Source organism: Mustela nivalis (genome assembly GCF_964662115.1).
Source record: "Mustela nivalis genome assembly, chromosome: 11".
Classification (NCBI taxonomy): Eukaryota; Metazoa; Chordata; class Mammalia; order Carnivora; family Mustelidae; genus Mustela; species Mustela nivalis.
In genome coordinates, this window is record NC_139030.1 from 90,950,677 (window position 1) to 90,968,062 (window position 17,386).

General features: G+C 35.2%; 1 protein-coding gene across 16 annotated transcripts in view; it reads left to right on the forward strand.

Moving 5' to 3' along the window:
* The window catches only part of IKZF2 (IKAROS family zinc finger 2), a 158,480-nt gene that overhangs the window by 102,020 nt on the left and 39,074 nt on the right, over nt 1-17,386 (forward strand). For all 16 annotated transcript variants that reach the window (XM_082691184.1, XM_082691176.1, XM_082691183.1 and 13 more), the window contains one exon: nt 5,877-6,044. In XM_082691184.1, the coding sequence (XP_082547310.1) occupies nt 5,877-6,044 (168 nt within the window). The remainder of the gene's footprint in view (nt 1-5,876; nt 6,045-17,386) is intronic.

The window sequence follows — 17,386 nt, forward strand, 5'->3', positions numbered from 1 at the left end:
TTTTTATTATAACTCCTGCAAGAGATATGGAGGGTGCAGTATAGCCAAGGGTGGTGGGTATGCTGGTAGGAATGTGTGATCAGGGAATAGGGTGAGGAAAGAGGCCTCCGATTAATGAAAGATATACTTTTAGACATTAGAGTAATGTAAAAAAAACAGCTAAATGAGACGAAGGCCTTATTTAAATCCCTCCAAATCCTTTGGCAAAATGAAACAAAAAAGTCTTTTAAATTAAAAAAAAAACAACAACCAGAAATGAGATTTTGTGTAAGAAAGGCAGGTGGTTGACTATTAGAAAAGTTTTAAGTTCATATGAAAATTGATTTAAAGATGGTACCTTTACCTATAATGCAAGGGAGTGTTAGATAGCAAAATATTAATCACTAATACTCCCAGAGTTTTAAAATATGATTCTCTTGGAAGAGAGATAAATCAATTTAATTAGTGAGTGCTTAAAACATGAGAGATACGAGGTACACTGAAGTCTTTTTAACCCAGACCTCTCATTTACACATTTACAGTCAAGTGATTTGTCCATTATCCCTTATGTAGTTAGGACATTATGAGGCTAAAATCAAGGTTTCCTGATGCCCAGACTGGTTTTGTTGAAATGTACTATTCATGGTATCTTAATGCACCAACATTTAATGATGAGATATGATTATAAGGCTTAAAAATTATAGTAAGGAGTTACACATTAAAATCAGTGTTATCTTAATCAAAATCATCAGGTTTGGATACTGTACCCTCATTCAAATTCTACAGCTACATGTTTACTTTTGGTTTTGTTTTTAATTTCCTTTTTAAACAACATATTTTTAAAATATTTGTATTACTAGTGCAGGTGTTTTTTTCCCTTAGTTAAAAAAAAATTTCTAGAAAAGTTAAAAGATCAAGTTTGGTATTCGATAAGAAAGATCTGAAAAGACTATAAAATAATGAGTCTACTTTTCTTCTATGCTCATGAAGTAATGTTAACTGCAGTTCTAAAAGAAGAGTTCTACAAAGTTATAATGTTTTCATTATCTCACAGTGATTATACTGAGGAAGATAATACCCATTCAAATGTGTAACTTCCCCCTTCTAGCAACATATAAACTCAAGTAGTCAATTTCACTTGAATTGCATATAGTGTGCATTTTAAGGCTGAAAAGTATACTAGCAACAATTTTTTGTAAGATCTCTAATAAACCTTTTATGGTCTGAGCCAAGAAAATTCAAAGAACCTGAGTGTACTCTCTTGAATATTTAGGTTAATCAATGTTCCACTGTATTTGTAGTGATTTTTATGAGTGTTGTTGGTTTGTAAACACAAGAGTAATTACATACTGACTCTACTGCTTATTTAATATTTACAACTATGGTAGAGTTGAATTATTTTGATTCTGAAAAATCATCAAATTGACAGAGAAAATGTTCCTAAAATAGTTATACAGATTTCCACAAGTTCTATGAATATGTGATTCACTCTACTAGTAAAGGAAAGGAGAAGGGACAAGATAACTAAAGTCCTGTTGCAAATCGATGAACTTTATTGTTAATAAATGTTTATTGGAGTATTGTAAAAATTTTACTTTCCTTAGATCTGGAAAGTTTTTGTTAAAGTTAAAAGCCATTCATGGAGGAGCTCTGGATACCTGCCACACGTGTTGACCTTGAAAATGTGATATATCTTGAAAGTAGCTATTTTTTAGGGCACCTGGGTGGCTCAGACGTTAAATGATGGCCTTCAGCTCAGGTATGATCCCGAGGTCCTGGGACTGAGCCCTTCATTGGGCTCCCTGCTCAGAGGGAAGTCTGCTTCTCCCTCTCCGACTCCCTCTGCTTATGTTCCCTCTCTGGCTGTCTCTGGCTTAAATAAATAAAATCTTAAAAAAATAAAATTAAAAAAATAGCTGTTTTTATAGGTATTTCTGATGACCCAGTTTATACATCTGAATAGGTCATGACCTTTTCAACTCCCTTTTTGTATTCTTTGAGAATACAAAGTCTTTGTGTGTGTGTGTGTGTGTGTGTGTGTGTGTGTTTAACTTGAACTAGATTGAAAAAATGTGGTTGAGATCTCGTCATTAACGAAATTTTTTCTCATTAATGCCAAGAACTACTAACTTCATTTCAGAATTTCCCCCTTTGACCAATTATTAATAGCTAGTGTACAAGGCACTGTCTTAAATCCTTATAAAGCCTTTGGGAAACATACTTGTGTGTCATAGAATATCCATTACAAAATGGATAGTAGAAAAAGATACACAACAACCACCCAGTTTACTAAAATGATGTGGAGTATCATATCTAATTCACTTCTTCTTCTTTTTCTTTCAAACTCTACTAAAGTGCCAATTCCAGTGTCTTATACATGGCTTGGTGTCATTTCTTGGTGTTGCTACTTTAGTAGGTAATCAGGTAATATTGTCATCGGATACTCCAGGCACTCTTCACTGTGACAGGGGTGGAGTAAAAGAAGTAGGGGTAGTAAATCAATTCATGCTTCAACATGAATTGATGTGGACCATTATAAATATAGACTGTTCTTAACTTTGCCCTTCTTTGGGGTAGAGTACTCCCATCTTTGTAACTTTGTGTACATTGTACCTATGTGGAATCATTCTTTTGCTCCAAGGCCCTCTCAACAGGTACATGGGATTTTTCATATTTTTAGGTGGTTGTTCCATCCAACACAGGAACACCCTGTCGCTGATGCACCAAAGTAAACTGATGCATGTATACTTGTATTTCAGTTGAATCTTTAAACACACACCTAGAAATAATGTGTTTTTGAAAGTACATAAAATAGTGAAGTGTAATTTATTTCAAAATAAGAATAAATAACTTCATTCTGGGAATAACTAAAAAAGGTCCTTGAGCGGATTAGCAGATTTAAAAAACAAAACAAAAAGCAGATTAAGCATGGAAATGAATGATAGCATGTCTCCATATTAATTATTCTCCTGGATTCAGAGTTGTTAATCCAGACTTTTGTACCCACCCATGAGGGAATTGGTTATCACAGATACAATAGCCTACATGATTTTTTCAGTTGGATTAGGTAATAGTGTATTTAGTACCTTTGTGGTGTTTTTCTGAAGTTTGCTTTTCTTTATATCAGAAGAACATGATTAATATATTTTTTAGGCAAAGTCTCAACTAATTTGAAAAGAACTAGTTGAGTAAGCCTGTTTATTAAAGAAAAAGTAAATTATTTAAAAAATAATTGAGATGTGTTGTTTCAAGGCACAGACACAATATATGAACCTTTTACTTAAATATCAGATCATTTTACATGTCTCTCATAATCCCAATTCAAGACTTAATCCATGTAGATCAGTGTTTCTCAAAACTTCATCCAGCTGCAATCAAAGTGCATTACTATGATTGCTTCTTTCCTCTTATCAAAAATGGGAACAGGGTTTGTAAACCTTCATCATGCCTTTCTTTATTTCTCAGGGCCATGGGAATATAGTTAGCAAAAGACTCCACACTAAGACACATTCAGCAACAGACAGTATTTCCTAATATACCAAGACCCCTTTTCATTTCTCCTGCCCCTTTAAGGATGATCACATAAATTCAGATGCAATTCTGTTAAAACATATTTGAAGATATCTGGAATATTTTTTAGTGTAAAAATAAAATTACCCTGTCATTGGTCTCATAAACTCAATTAGGTGAATTTCAAAATTCTTTTTAAGAGTTATCCTTATTATTTTTTCCTTTTTGATTAGCATTACTTGGGATGACAAATTTAGTACTCTAAATTAGGAATTTTTAAATATTTCAGTTGTAGGAGGCTTAATGAAAATCTAAGTTAGCACGTTATAGGAGGATTTTCTAAAGGCAAACATGATTTCAAATGGTTTTTGTTCACCAAACTGATTTAATTCACTTTAAAGTTATTACATACTAATTTATTACTTGCCTGGAAGACCCAGACAGATTTCAAAAGTAAAATCAAGTATTTGCACGGGAAAGTATAATTTGCATTTGCTATTTTCCTACAGTATAAAAATTCTCATGAAGAAAGTACATTCTTCTTTTTTATTAGTAATTCCATGGCAGGGGTGGGAAGTAGAAATTCCTGGTTTTAAAGAGCTATAGACTGCTATTTCATTGACAGAAAAAGCCAACAAATTGTTATGTGTGTGTGTTTGTGTATGCATATGTGTGTAAAGATTTACCAAATTTAGATTTATTTTCAAACTTTGATTACTTTGTGAGACTTCATATAAGAAATTTTTCGGTAAAGTATTTCTCTTTTAAGCTGTATTTAGTGTTGATTTAATTTGCCAATTTCATCAAACAAATGAAATAAGTTAAAATTTAAGGTGACTTTTAAAATATTTTTTTTCATGATACACTAGTACAAGGCCTTTTTGTAAATGTAATTCAGATCTCCAGATTTTGTTAGAAAAACTTTTACCCTTCTTACATGAACACATAGATTATAATTTTTTGGATGAGTATCTCATAAAGTTCCAAAATGAGAAAAAAGTACAGAATTAGAGATACACCTGATGTATCCATTTTTCAATTTCTTTAGGTTTTATAACAAATCTATATGATAGAATATGCAGTAGCAACTGCAAGAAAATGGCTAATTTATCTTCTTTATGACTCCTAGCTTCCTTTAATAGAAGGAATCATTGAGTTTGTATTAATTAAAGGCCCCCCAAAATAATGAGGTTTCATTATTCACTATTTTCAAATGTTTCAGTTAAAGATATAAAACATGAGAATTCAGTATAAATTTTTAAGTATTAAAATTAAAATCTTCATCTGACCTCAAGTACAGAAATAGTCCAGTTAAACCAAAGGAGCATTTTTTAAAAAATTTTATGTCCGTTCTAAACTTTGAACTTTACTATTTTGTACTGTGTATATATTAATTTATAACTTAGTTCATAAATATCTTTAGAGATCAGCAAACTTAAAATAATAGTATTTTCTTCGTGGTTTGAACCTAAATGCTAATTCTACTGCTTCCCCAACTATATGTTTTTATGTTCAGTGACCTTGGTGACAGCCAGTTGATGACAATAGACTAAACTGATAATTCTGGCTGAACAGTTTTATAGCAGTATCCGGTAATGGGAGGAAGGAAGGAAAATGTTTCTCTCAAATCATTTTCACAACAAGAAGAATACAGGAAATACCTGGATGAATAATTTTCTTTGGACTTTTCTTGTATATGTCAGGAAATTTTGCCAAAGCTTTCACTGTTGGTGACTAGGAGAATGGAGAGACCCGGGCCTGGCCTAATTTTGGGAGATTTCGTGATAATGAACATTGTAACCTGGCCCCCAGGGACAAAATCAAAGGCTAAATCAGAGAGTTAGTCTAAAGAGTCAAAATTCAACTCAAATTCAAAATTTCTGTAATATTAAAAGAGATATAGCATGGTTCATTAGAGCAAGATTTTGTAGTCCAATGGAGCAAGATTCCTATCAGTTTGAGTACTTATTAGCTCCGTAACTAGAATCAGATACTTTGATTCTTGAACTTCAAGTTCTTCATTTGCAAATTGAAATTCTAGAGACCTAATTGGTAATATCATTTTAAGATTTTAAATATTCTATGTAAAGCAACCAGTAAAGTCAGTGAAGTGATGGCACTTAATTGTTCAAACAGTGGTCAATGCGATTACTGATTCTTTTGAGCCAGTAACAGAAATCCGGTATAATTGTATGAGGAGAGGAAACCATGCTTAACCTAAAGTTTAAGGCTTCAGTATTAACAAATTTTAGGAAGAAAACTGTTCAGAAGTCTGAGGAGGGAGAAAACTCTCAGCACAGAGAGCCGCTGCCAGTTAATAGCATACAGCCGATCAGTCCGTTACACATAACCCACTCGATCGTTCCCACTTCTTTTCCCTTCGGCAGGTGAACGTCCCTTCCACTGTAACCAGTGTGGAGCCTCTTTTACTCAGAAGGGCAACCTTTTGAGACACATAAAGTTACACTCTGGAGAGAAGCCGTTCAAATGTCCTTTTTGTAGCTATGCCTGTAGAAGAAGGGACGCCCTCACAGGACACCTCAGGACCCACTCTGGTAAGTGTCACTGACTCTTTGAGAAGAAAGCTAAAATATAAGAAATTCAGGAAAGTGTTATAGAGTAATACAGAATAACTTACAGCTTTGGTACATAGCTAGGAATGAGCTCAACAATATTTTTATTTGTGTACATTGAATAACTGATAAATCTTGCAAGATGCATATGGCCCTTCCTTTTTTTAGACTTACAGACTTGGCAGAAAGTAGTACCATCAGCTGAAGAATCTTTTATTCCGAGCTATTGAAGTAAGGAAACAACTGTTCTATAGATTCTGTATGATTTTTAATTTTATAATTATTAATTCAATAATTATGGTTAATCCTGGATAATGGAAAATCGAGTAAAATACCATAGTTACATGCTGATATTACCATAGAGGAGATGAAAGCTGTGGTACTTTTCAACTGATAAGAGTGTCCAGGCTGGGACCTCAGTGGGAAAACAAACATTGCTATTTTTAAGCTTGAAAATATTATGCTTATTAGAAAATTGGCTGTTAGAGTATTTTATATTTCCTTTAAACACACCTTGTTTCTTTAACTCTCAAAATGTAGTCATTGGATTTTCTCTGAAACTTTTCTTTGCTTCATAAATCATCATTAAAAAATCTAGAGTAAGTGTGATATTTTTAAAATGCTAGGATATAGTACATAAAAGACAAAGAATGATTAGAAATCTGAATGAATCTCATTTGACTTTTAGCATGAATTGCCATAACCAAAAAGTTAAGGGTGGAAAATTAATATAGAATACTCTCAAGCCAGTTTTATATCCTCCTTCTGTCCATAATGACATATTAAATTTTAATTTTAATATGAAGATTTGATGGAAGTGATATTTTCATCTACATTGACGAATTGTATTAGAGAGTGCTATGGATTGTGAGGTATGCTTGTATTATCTTTTTTTACATTTTCCATATTAATCCTTAAGGCTTTACTTGGTTTTTAATGTGAATATGAAATGTGTGAAACTATTTTAGGCATTAACTTGTAAATTTGGAGCAGTTATAGAAAAATAAAATGAATGCAAACATAAAAACAAAATATTTTAAGTATATACAGTTACTTTCCTCCTTGATTCAAAGTAATTCCCTTATTTCCAACTATGACATTTTATATTTTATTTTAACTTATGCTATGAAAATTACATCTTTATTATAAAAATTATTCTGTGTTGAAGGATATTTTTAAGACATGACAGTTAATTCCTTCACCTAGCCATGTATTCTGGCTTATTAAAGCATTACTGAATTGACCACAGATGGTGTAAAACATCAATTTTCATGAACATTATCTATTACATGAAGTTGAGGAAAAAATATAACTTTAAACATCTATTTCATTGTTTGCAAAATTGTGTTGCTTTTAATATCATGATATAATATACCCATGCAACTTTACCGGGATTGCTATATTGCCCTTAGAAGGTTCAATGCCTTCGAAGCTCAACCTCTGGAAGGCTTTCAATACCTCAGTTTGTGTTGTCTTGATTTCCTTTTTGTTCTTTTAACACATCTATCCCTGTGGGTGGTGTCTAAGAAGACACCTTGGTTTTTGTTTCTGCTGAACTCTGGGCAGTTGCAATCAGCATCTTTTTTGCAAATTAGTCATGAGTCATCTAGAGGTTCCTGGTTGGCTGCTAATGAAGTGAGGAATGAGAAAGATGTTACTCCAAATGCAGGCCACTCCCATTGGGTTCCACCAGGCCAGACACTTGACAACACTTACATGGTTCTGTGTGATTATGAAGTTTGTGTGTATAAAGTGAAGCTGTTTCTGTGAAATTGCACATTTTGTAAGTAAATCACTGCTACTTTGAGGTTCGAAAAAAATAAAGACATGGAACCTGTAACTGCAATCATGCTATTATTTTGCAATTTGGTATACAAAGTCTTGATTATGTAGATATATAAATAGATAGTATACTCAAACTGGCTAATTAAAGAGAGTTTAACGGAGCAGTGAGAGAGAGGAAGGTGTCATCTACCTACTGCATCATCAACAGGTGATATGAATTCAGTTACATTTCTAACTGTAATCTAAAATATTTGCCATTGCCAATGCTTTTTGTAGTAGATACAACATAAAATATAGCTGCTAAATTCTGTGCCCTCTAATTGTTCAGAAAGCCCAAATTGGTAATTACAGCTTTCTTCTGCTACCAATTCCATCTTTCTCTTACTCTTACCCTCGTTTTTAGCACCTGGGCTGAACAGGATTCTTTATCTGATGAGTGACCCAAACATTAATTTCTACAAATTCGGAGGACTTCACTATCCTGTTTTCCTTGCATTACTGCAATTTTTCAGTAACCAGGATTATTGGGAACATTTTTTAAAAGAGGTACCTGAGTTCCAAACATAACAACCCAGAATCATCTTGGTAGTCTAGAAAAGTTACCAACCAATAGCTCACTTCTTTCCCTCTTAGTTTAGCAGCTTGAGATGACCCAAATAGCCAGGGGGGAGTCCAATATGACAGTTCCAGACCTCTGATCCCTGGTGGAAAGACTCTTCCCTTGGGTACCTAGCACATACATCAGAGCAGCATACAAACCATGCCTTCTTCATAGTGAAACTTGCAAAGTGCACCCAATTTTCATTTATCATAGACAACCTAATTCAACATGTCTAGACCACCAAATCCATAACATTACACTAATACTGTGCTTCTCTGAACTTTCTGTGGCAGTTATCTCCTGTCCTCTGGCATATATCTTACGGAGGCATCTCAGGTATTTACTACTTCCTGCTCACCATGTCCAGTCAGTACCGTGAATGTAATGTTCCAACTTGATGTCCTATGGGCTGTCAAGATGAACTAGATTTCTTTGGACTGTATTATAACAGAAGAGTTGACCTTGCCTTAAGCTAAGATAATAAAAGTATGCTCTCCCTGCAGTGTGAAGGCAAAGTGCTTCAGATTATGTGTTGATAAGGAATTATTTTCAAGAAATTGTTAAGTCATTATCTCCATACCTGGTATCAGGGGCTATGTTATATGTTAATATGTGCCAGTAACGGTATTACAGCTAGAACTGCATCTGTAGTTGGCATTTTGATGTGATTAAGACTGCATGCATCCACAGAACCATCCAGCTTGCATTAACCTCATCAGCAGTATACATGGGTATGTAGTAGGAATCGCCATGCCAACCTCTTTCATTTGTAGTTTACTATATTTAAGTGTAGGGCTGTGATCTCCAATCTGGTAGCAACCAGCCTCCTGTGGCTAGTGCTATGTGTTGAAATGATATTTTCTTATTAAATGAAATCTATTAAAATTAATTCCACCTTTTTAAAATGTGGCCACTAGAAAATGTAAAATTATGTGTCTGATTCATACTTGCATTGGACAAGCACAGTTCTTGGCTTTCCATGATTGCTGTAGGTCAGGGAACCAACATAAGAATTCTATCCATTACTAAGTTTATTTATTCCCAAAATACTGTAAGATGGACTTGGGTAAAGCCTACATATATACCTTGACCTCCATATACCCCCACTTTGAACTGGTCAACTACAATGGCATTTTGGGTTCCAGAGATTAATGTCAACTCAGAGCTAATCTAATAGACTAATAATCTGCGGTAGGATTTGGTATTTCCATTTCCTACCGTAGAGCCTGTGCCACTCTGAGAGCACATATACATTTAAATCAAGGAGGCCAGATCTGTTTGCAACATCTATCATTGTTCTGTCCAGCCCAGAGAAGACAATTACCATAGAGCTTTTCAAGCATGTGGCTTCTTTCATGACCAATGTAATTCTTTGGTGAAGGGAGTTTCCCTCAGGCCCTTCTAGAAGTATGTAAGTGGTAGGCTGAACCGATGATTCATAATAGATCCTTTCCATTATTCTTACTTATTTGAGCTTTTGTTCTTCTTCCTCTTTGCTATGCCAGGAAACCCTGGCATTTCAACTTTTTACTAATAAGCCATCACTGAATCAAGGATTCAATTAGTCACGCCCACTTGTTCAAGGCAATATATTAATTCCCAAATCCAGGTGAATGCATATATATTGATAAAAATTTGGCCCAATCTAGTATTTTGTTTCATCTTCTTGTTGTAAAATACTTAAAATCGATTCATTTCCTTACGTGCTAACTGGACTCCTGCTGGTACAACTGGCCTTTTGTAATTCCTTCAGTATATAGGGCTGTCACCTCCTGGATCAGACCTTGATTTTGTTTATATTAGAATCTAATTTATTATGAGCCTATGGACAATGAGAGTTAGTAGGAATGAGTCCTGAAAAGAATTGCCATTTTCTGATTGGGTTCTTGCCTTGGCTGAAACAATCGACAGTCTTCTTACTTTATGGGAATGCTGATTTATAGACATTAGTTTCCTTAGATGGAAAGGTGGGGAGTGAGGACTGTGTCTTCCAGCAAGGGCAGTTTGGAAGTGTTTGCAGGTTCAACATTCTGCGCCTTGGTATTTGATCAGATAGTACCATTCCATGTTTCACTAATCCATTGCCATGACCAGGTTGTATTGGTACTGCCCATTTTATTTAGTGTGGCAACTCTATAACCCTTCAAATCAGATTCTGGAGTTGGTTTTCAGCCTTATTTGCCCTGAGGCTTAGGTAAATAAGGACTCTTTTAAAGCTGACAGAGGACTTTGACATTCCACCTTCTGCTCTGACATGAAGTGAGCATTCAAGACCTTCAAACTGTCCTTCCTCCTTTATGTAATCCTTAGGGTCATCAGCGTTAGCCGTATCATACTGCAATCTTCACTCTACACGCTACCACTGTCACTTCAGCAAGGCTACATGCTACCAGCAGTGATAATTTGGGTAATCATATTGCCAGCAATATGATTCCATTAACTCCCCAGTAAGAAAGCCATCTTGTTCTCTTCATATTGAGCAACTCAGTGCCAGAATGCCATTTTGACTCTCTGAGGCCTTGGGCCACTCCTACTACCAGTAACTATCAACCAAGGCCCTGACAGGAGCAATGAGAAATTGCTCAATGGGAAAAATTTGGAGACATTCAGGGTAATATTTACAAGAGAATAGTGAGGCATAAAGGAAACCAGGAAGGATGGTTGAAGCATTACAACGCTAGCAATAGCAAGAAACCATTAGCAACCCTATGTCTGGAGGGCATCAAGAGATCACTGGATTAGAAGAGGTAGGAGATGGGTCTTAAACACTGAGCTTTGATGAGGCATGTGCCCCTGCTAACCTGTGACTGAAGAATAAACACCTTGACCTCAGTCTTTCCACTCTCTAGTCTCTTGCTGATTCCTCACATGCACGAAGGCTAGCAAGAAGCCAAAGGACAGAAAAGCCTACTGATGAAGGCAATAGAAATTAACTTTCTGCAGGAGCAAAGAAGGGTGCAAATGGCTATAAAGGTGACACAGAATATGCCACAGATAGACTAAAATTTAGGAACTAGTGCTTAAAATTACTAGTATAGGATATTAAGGCTAATGTAGTGATTTTAATATTAATTTCTGCTTTTATGGATATTATCAGTACAAAGTATTTTGCTTCCTCCTTCCTCTCCCCCACTTTGGGTAATGACTATCCATTGTTTTAGTTTGTTATTGTGCTGTGTAGTATCAATATTGCATCTTTGCTTCCTATATTTTAGATTTGAAATTTTTTCTCTACTAGGTTGGTAACAAAGAGCTTGGCATTGATTTACACTTATGTGTTAAATGAAAAAAAAATTAGAAAAATACATTCAATAAATGCTAACCCTTCCTCTCCCATTCCCTCACCGCCCCCCCACCCCGTGTATGATCCCAAATAAGCTGATATTTCCTATTTGGAACTCTACTTGTATATTTTAGAGGACACCAGGTAGTGTCTTGGTTTTGATTGTATAGTCCCAATAGTTAGGTTATTTATGCCGAGTGAAATAAGTCGAGCAGAGAGAGTCAATTATCATATGGTTTCACTTATTTGTGGAGCATAACAAATAGCATGGAGGACATGGGGAGTTAGAGAGAAGGGAGTTGGGGGAAATTGGAAGAAGAGGTGAACCATGAGAGACTATGGACTCTGAAAAACAATCCGAGGGATTTGAAGTGGTGGGGGAGTGGAAGGTTAGGGGAACCAGATGGTGGGTATTAGAGAGGGCACGGATTGCATGGAGCACTGGGTGTGGTGCAAAAATAATGAATACTGTTATGCTGAAAATAAATAAAAAATAAAAACAAATTTTAAAAAATATTGAAAAAAAAAACATTCAATAAATGCTAACCCTTCCTTCCCCACTCCCCCACCACCCCTCACACCCCGTGTATGATCCCATATAAGCTGAAATTTCCTATTTGGAACTCTACTTGCATATTTTAGAGGACACCAGGTTGTGTCTTGGTTTTGATTGTATAGTCCCAATAGTTAGGTTATTTACAGATAATATCTGGCATTTCTTGAACCCTCCTTAGACACAAGGCACTGCAGCAAGCACTTCCCAAGGATTATTTCTTTAATCAAAGCCCTTTTATCTGACATGAGCAAAACTAGGTATTTTATTAATTAACAGCAAGAAGTCTAGCAACATGAGAAATTCTTTTGACAAAAGTTCTTATGTTTATATTTTTCAACATAAAAATATAGTGCATCATCTCTAATTCCATTTTCACTGTCTTTAAGAACTTAGACCCTTGTGATGCAATCAAATTTCTATTAAATTTTTAAGATTTTGCACTAATTTTTATGACTATCTTTGCTCACCTCTAATTCTTTAGTATTTTTTAAAATCAACTCGCCTTTATTAAATCTTTCCAAAGTGACAAAATTAGTTTTTAGAACCAATTTTCTTTTTGTACTTATTTCCTTGAAAAATGGATATTTAAATAATTTACCTAATTATAATAGGTGGTACAGCTGGCATAAATAGGCTTGGCTAGAATTATAACTGACTCTTAGGGATTCTGTAATTCAACCACTCGAAAGTGTTTATGTGTGACATGAAAAGAGGGGCCTACAAGCTCCAGGAATTCAGTGTTTCGGGAAGAGGCTGTCGATCGAGAAAGCTTTTTGCTGTTACTATATTTATTATAGGTGAAAAGACAGAGGCTCAGAGAGGTCGCACTTGCAGAGCTTAGATTCACACCAAGACAGTCAAACTCCAAAACCTGTATGTTATGGGATAAATGATACAGCCCCATATGTTTATTCTATAAAACTTGATTAAATTAACTCAAAATGATAAAGAAAAAAGTACTATTTAGAAGAAGTCAAAACATTTGAGTTTGGAATGGGCTCAGTGCAAATTAGTTATATTACTTTGCCAAGTCACTTAATGTGATCTTAAGTCTCCCCATACCCCCAGTATTATATGATGCTAAATACAGTGTATTATCTTTTTTCCCAGGACTTGACTACTGATTGTTCACTACAACCAAATCTTAAAGACTAAAAGAGTAGTCCCCACACCCCACTTTTTTGTCTTATAGTTTGTTGTGGTTTGTTTTAACTTTAAAATAGATTTGCAAAAAATGGAATAGGTCTTAAGCTTTTCAGATGACCTTCACAGTACCACTACTACTTCTCTACAACTGTCTGCTAACCTATATTTAAGAGACAGCCTTGATAAGGACAGTTTCTGATTTTGTACTTTTAGCTTCAGAGATGCAGAAGTTTACTTAAAACACATTCCCATTTAAAAGTACTTTTTTTTAAAATTTTTTATTTTTTATAAACATATTTTTATCCCCAGGGGTACAGGTCTGTGAATCACCAGGTTTACACACTTCACAGCACTCACCAAAGCACATACCCTCCCCAATGTCCATAACCCACCCCCTTCTCCCAACCTCCCTCCCCCCAGCAACCCTCAGTTTGTTTTGTGAGATTAAGAGTCACTTACGGTTTGTCTCCCTCCCAATCCCACCTTATTTTATTTATTCTTCTCCTACCCACTTAAGCCCCATGTTGCATCACCACTTCCTCATTCAGGGAGATCATATGATAGTTGTCTTTCTCTGCTTGACTTACTTCGCTAAGCATGATACGCTCTAGTTCCATCCATGTTGTCGCAAATGGCAAGATTTCATTTCTTTTGATGGCTGCATAGTATTCCATTGTATATATATACCACATCTTCTTTATCCATTCATCTGTTGATGGACATCTAGGTTCTTTCCATAGTTTGGCTATTGTGGACATTGCTGCTATAAACATTCGGGTTCACGTGCCCCTTCGGATCACTACGTTTGTATCTTTAGGGTAAATACCCAGTAGTGCAATTGCTGGGTCATAGGGCAGTTCTATTTTCAACATTTTGAGGAACCTCCATGCTGTTTTCCAGAGTGGTTGCACCAGCTTGCATTCCCACTAACAGTGTAGGAGGGTTCCCCTTTCTCTGCATCCTCGCCAGCATCTGTCATTTCCTGACTTGTTGATTTTAGCCATTCTGACTGGTGTGAGGTGATATCTCATTGTGGTTTTGATTTGTATTTCCCTGATGCCGAGTGATATGGAGCACTTTTTCATGTGTCTGTTGGCCATCTGGATGTCTTCTTTGCGGAAATGTCTGTTCATGTCCTCTGCCCATTTCTTGATTGGATTATTTGCCCTTTGGGTGTTGAGTTTGCTAAGTTCTTTATAGATTTTGGACACTAGTCCTTTATCTCATATGTCGTTTGCAAATATCTTCTCCCATTCTGTCAGTTGTCTTTTGATTTTGTTAACTGTTTCCTTTGCTGTGCAAAAGCTTTTGATCTTGATGAAATCCCAGTAGTTCATTTTTGCCCTTGCTTCCCTTGCCTTTGGCGATGTTCCTGGGAAGATGTTTCTTACTAAAAGTACTTTTTACAGGGGCACCTTGGTGGCTCAGTGGTTAAAGCTTCTGCCTTCGGCTCAGGTCATGATCCCAGGACCCTGGGATAGAGCCTCACATCGGGCTCTCTGCTCAGCAGGAAGCCTGCCTCCTCCTCCTCTCTCTCTCTCTCTGCTTGCCTCTCTGCCTACTTGTGATCTGTCAAATTAATAAAAAACTTAAAAAAAATAAAGTACTTTTTACAAAGCCCCATCTGTTGTGCTGATCACCAAAAAAGTATAAAACAATGTTGAATTTTCCTTCCCTCACCTTTGCTAATTAGTACCTGAATAATACTTTTTACACTGGCATAGAAAATGGGTTTAAGTTTATAAAACCCTGGTTACTTGATTTGATTGCATGCTTTAAATTTTTATTACAGACATTGATAATTTTTTTTTAATTGGAAGGATGTCCAGTTATACAATAACCAGTCAGAACCCCTTAAAGAATAGGCACCTGAGTGGCTCAGTGGGTTAACCATCTGCTTTCGGCTCAGGTCATGATCCCAGCCAGAGTCCTGAGATCGAACCCCACGTTAGACTCTCTGCTCAGTGAGCTTGCTTTCCCTCTCTCTTTCTGCCTGCCTCTCTGCCTATTTGTGATCTCTCTCTGTCAAATAAATAAATAAAAAGTTTTAAAAAAAGAACCCCTTAAAGAACAATTATACTTCAGTAGTATTTAACAGTATTTGCCATGAAAATGTTTGTTTTCTTACAATAATTTTTGAATAGTTTAATTTTATTATTTGTGGAAACATATCAGATTAATATGATAGTCTTTTCTTGGTAGCAGATAATTTTTGTCAGTAACTCCCATATTTTATTCCCTACTTCTTGAAATAATCTATACTCTTATATACATTATGTAAGAAGAAATCATAACATTTCTTACCTTGGTTGTAGTAGTGATATATCCTATTTCTGAAATAGTGTCCATTCACAAAGAAAGAAAAAGGTGAAATGATAGAATCTAAGTTTTGTTTGTATGGCTATCTTCAGTGTTTACTTTATTGCAATATGATGGCTAAATTTAAACATATCTAGCAATTGCAACCCTCCTTCTACTTTTGCTTTTTGTAACACTCAAAACAAAATGAATAGCTGAGAAAGGGGGAAAAAACCCATCTTTTTACATGTGAAATTTAAATGACATTCTAAGAGGGAGTGGGAAGGAATGTGAAGGGGAGAGAAATAAAGAATTGGAATGAATTATCAACACTGTATCAGCTGAAGTTCACAGTCAAATTTTTTGGTCCAGTGAGAAAATAATCTATACTCTTGTATACATTATGTAAGGATACAAGAAAAATAAAAGGTACTGGTTTATATTTAAAACTCCACCAATTAGTGGCGCCTGGGTGGCTCACTGGGTTAAAGCCTCTGCCTTTGGCTCAGGTCATGATTCCAGAGTCTGGGGATGGAGCCCCTCATCGCATTGGGCTCTCTGCTCAGCAGGGAGCCTGCTTCCCTTCCTCTCTCTCCCTGTCTGCCTCTCTGCCTGCTTGTGATCTCTGTCTGTCAAATAAATAAATAAAATCTTTAAAAAAAAAAAAACTCCACCAATTAATCTTAAGATTTCCCACACAAATTATCTGATTTGTTATATATATAAATTAATAACATATGACGTTTAAAACGTGAGTTTTTAATGATAAATCGGTGAATCATTACTCCTTCTACAAAAATGATTTTGTTGATTTAGTTTTGTCTTTTAGACTTTTAGTTTAACAAGTAATTATAGTCCTTTCATTCTTAGAAATTTGATTAGTGTGCTTCATACGTTATATATTGCTCCTTTTAATTGTCTTTATTATACCCAATACACTGGGGAAATAGTATTTTAATTAAGTCTTGGACCCCTATTAATCAAAATAATACTTAGCATACTTGTTATTTTTTTTAATCTTAGAGGAACTAGAATTGCATATTTTTCCCTAATTAGCCTTTCAAGTATATGTCTCACATACTATGATGCTGTGACCAAATTAAATATATAAAACAGAATAGAAGATTATTTTTAATATATGGAAATTTATATAATATATATGCATTATAAATTGTTATGTGTAAATGCAAGGAGGAAAAGGTAAGAATATCTCTCTCATAGTCTCAAATATTTTTATGCCATATCTAAAATTCAGATATCCATGGAATTGTCCTGGATTCAGATTATTATAAAAATTACTTATTGCTTAAAACTGGAATTTTTAAAAAAATATGAAAATAAAAAATGCTAATGTCTTAAAGAAATTGTCTCTTGTATTCTAAAAGAAACAAATCTTTCTTAACACTCATATTTTCAAAGGTGCTTTCTTCTTGTAACACTGAAATATTAAGTATTTAAATAAAATATCTTTGACTAAGCAGGTAAGTGTAGGATCTTATTTTTTTAAAAGATTTATTTATGGGGGGGCAAAGCGAGAGGTAGAGAGAGAATCTTCAAGCAAACTTCCCACTGAGACAAAGCCCAATGCAAGACTTGATCCCAGGACCCTGGGATCATGACCCGCCAAAATCCTGAGGCAGCCACTTAACCTACTA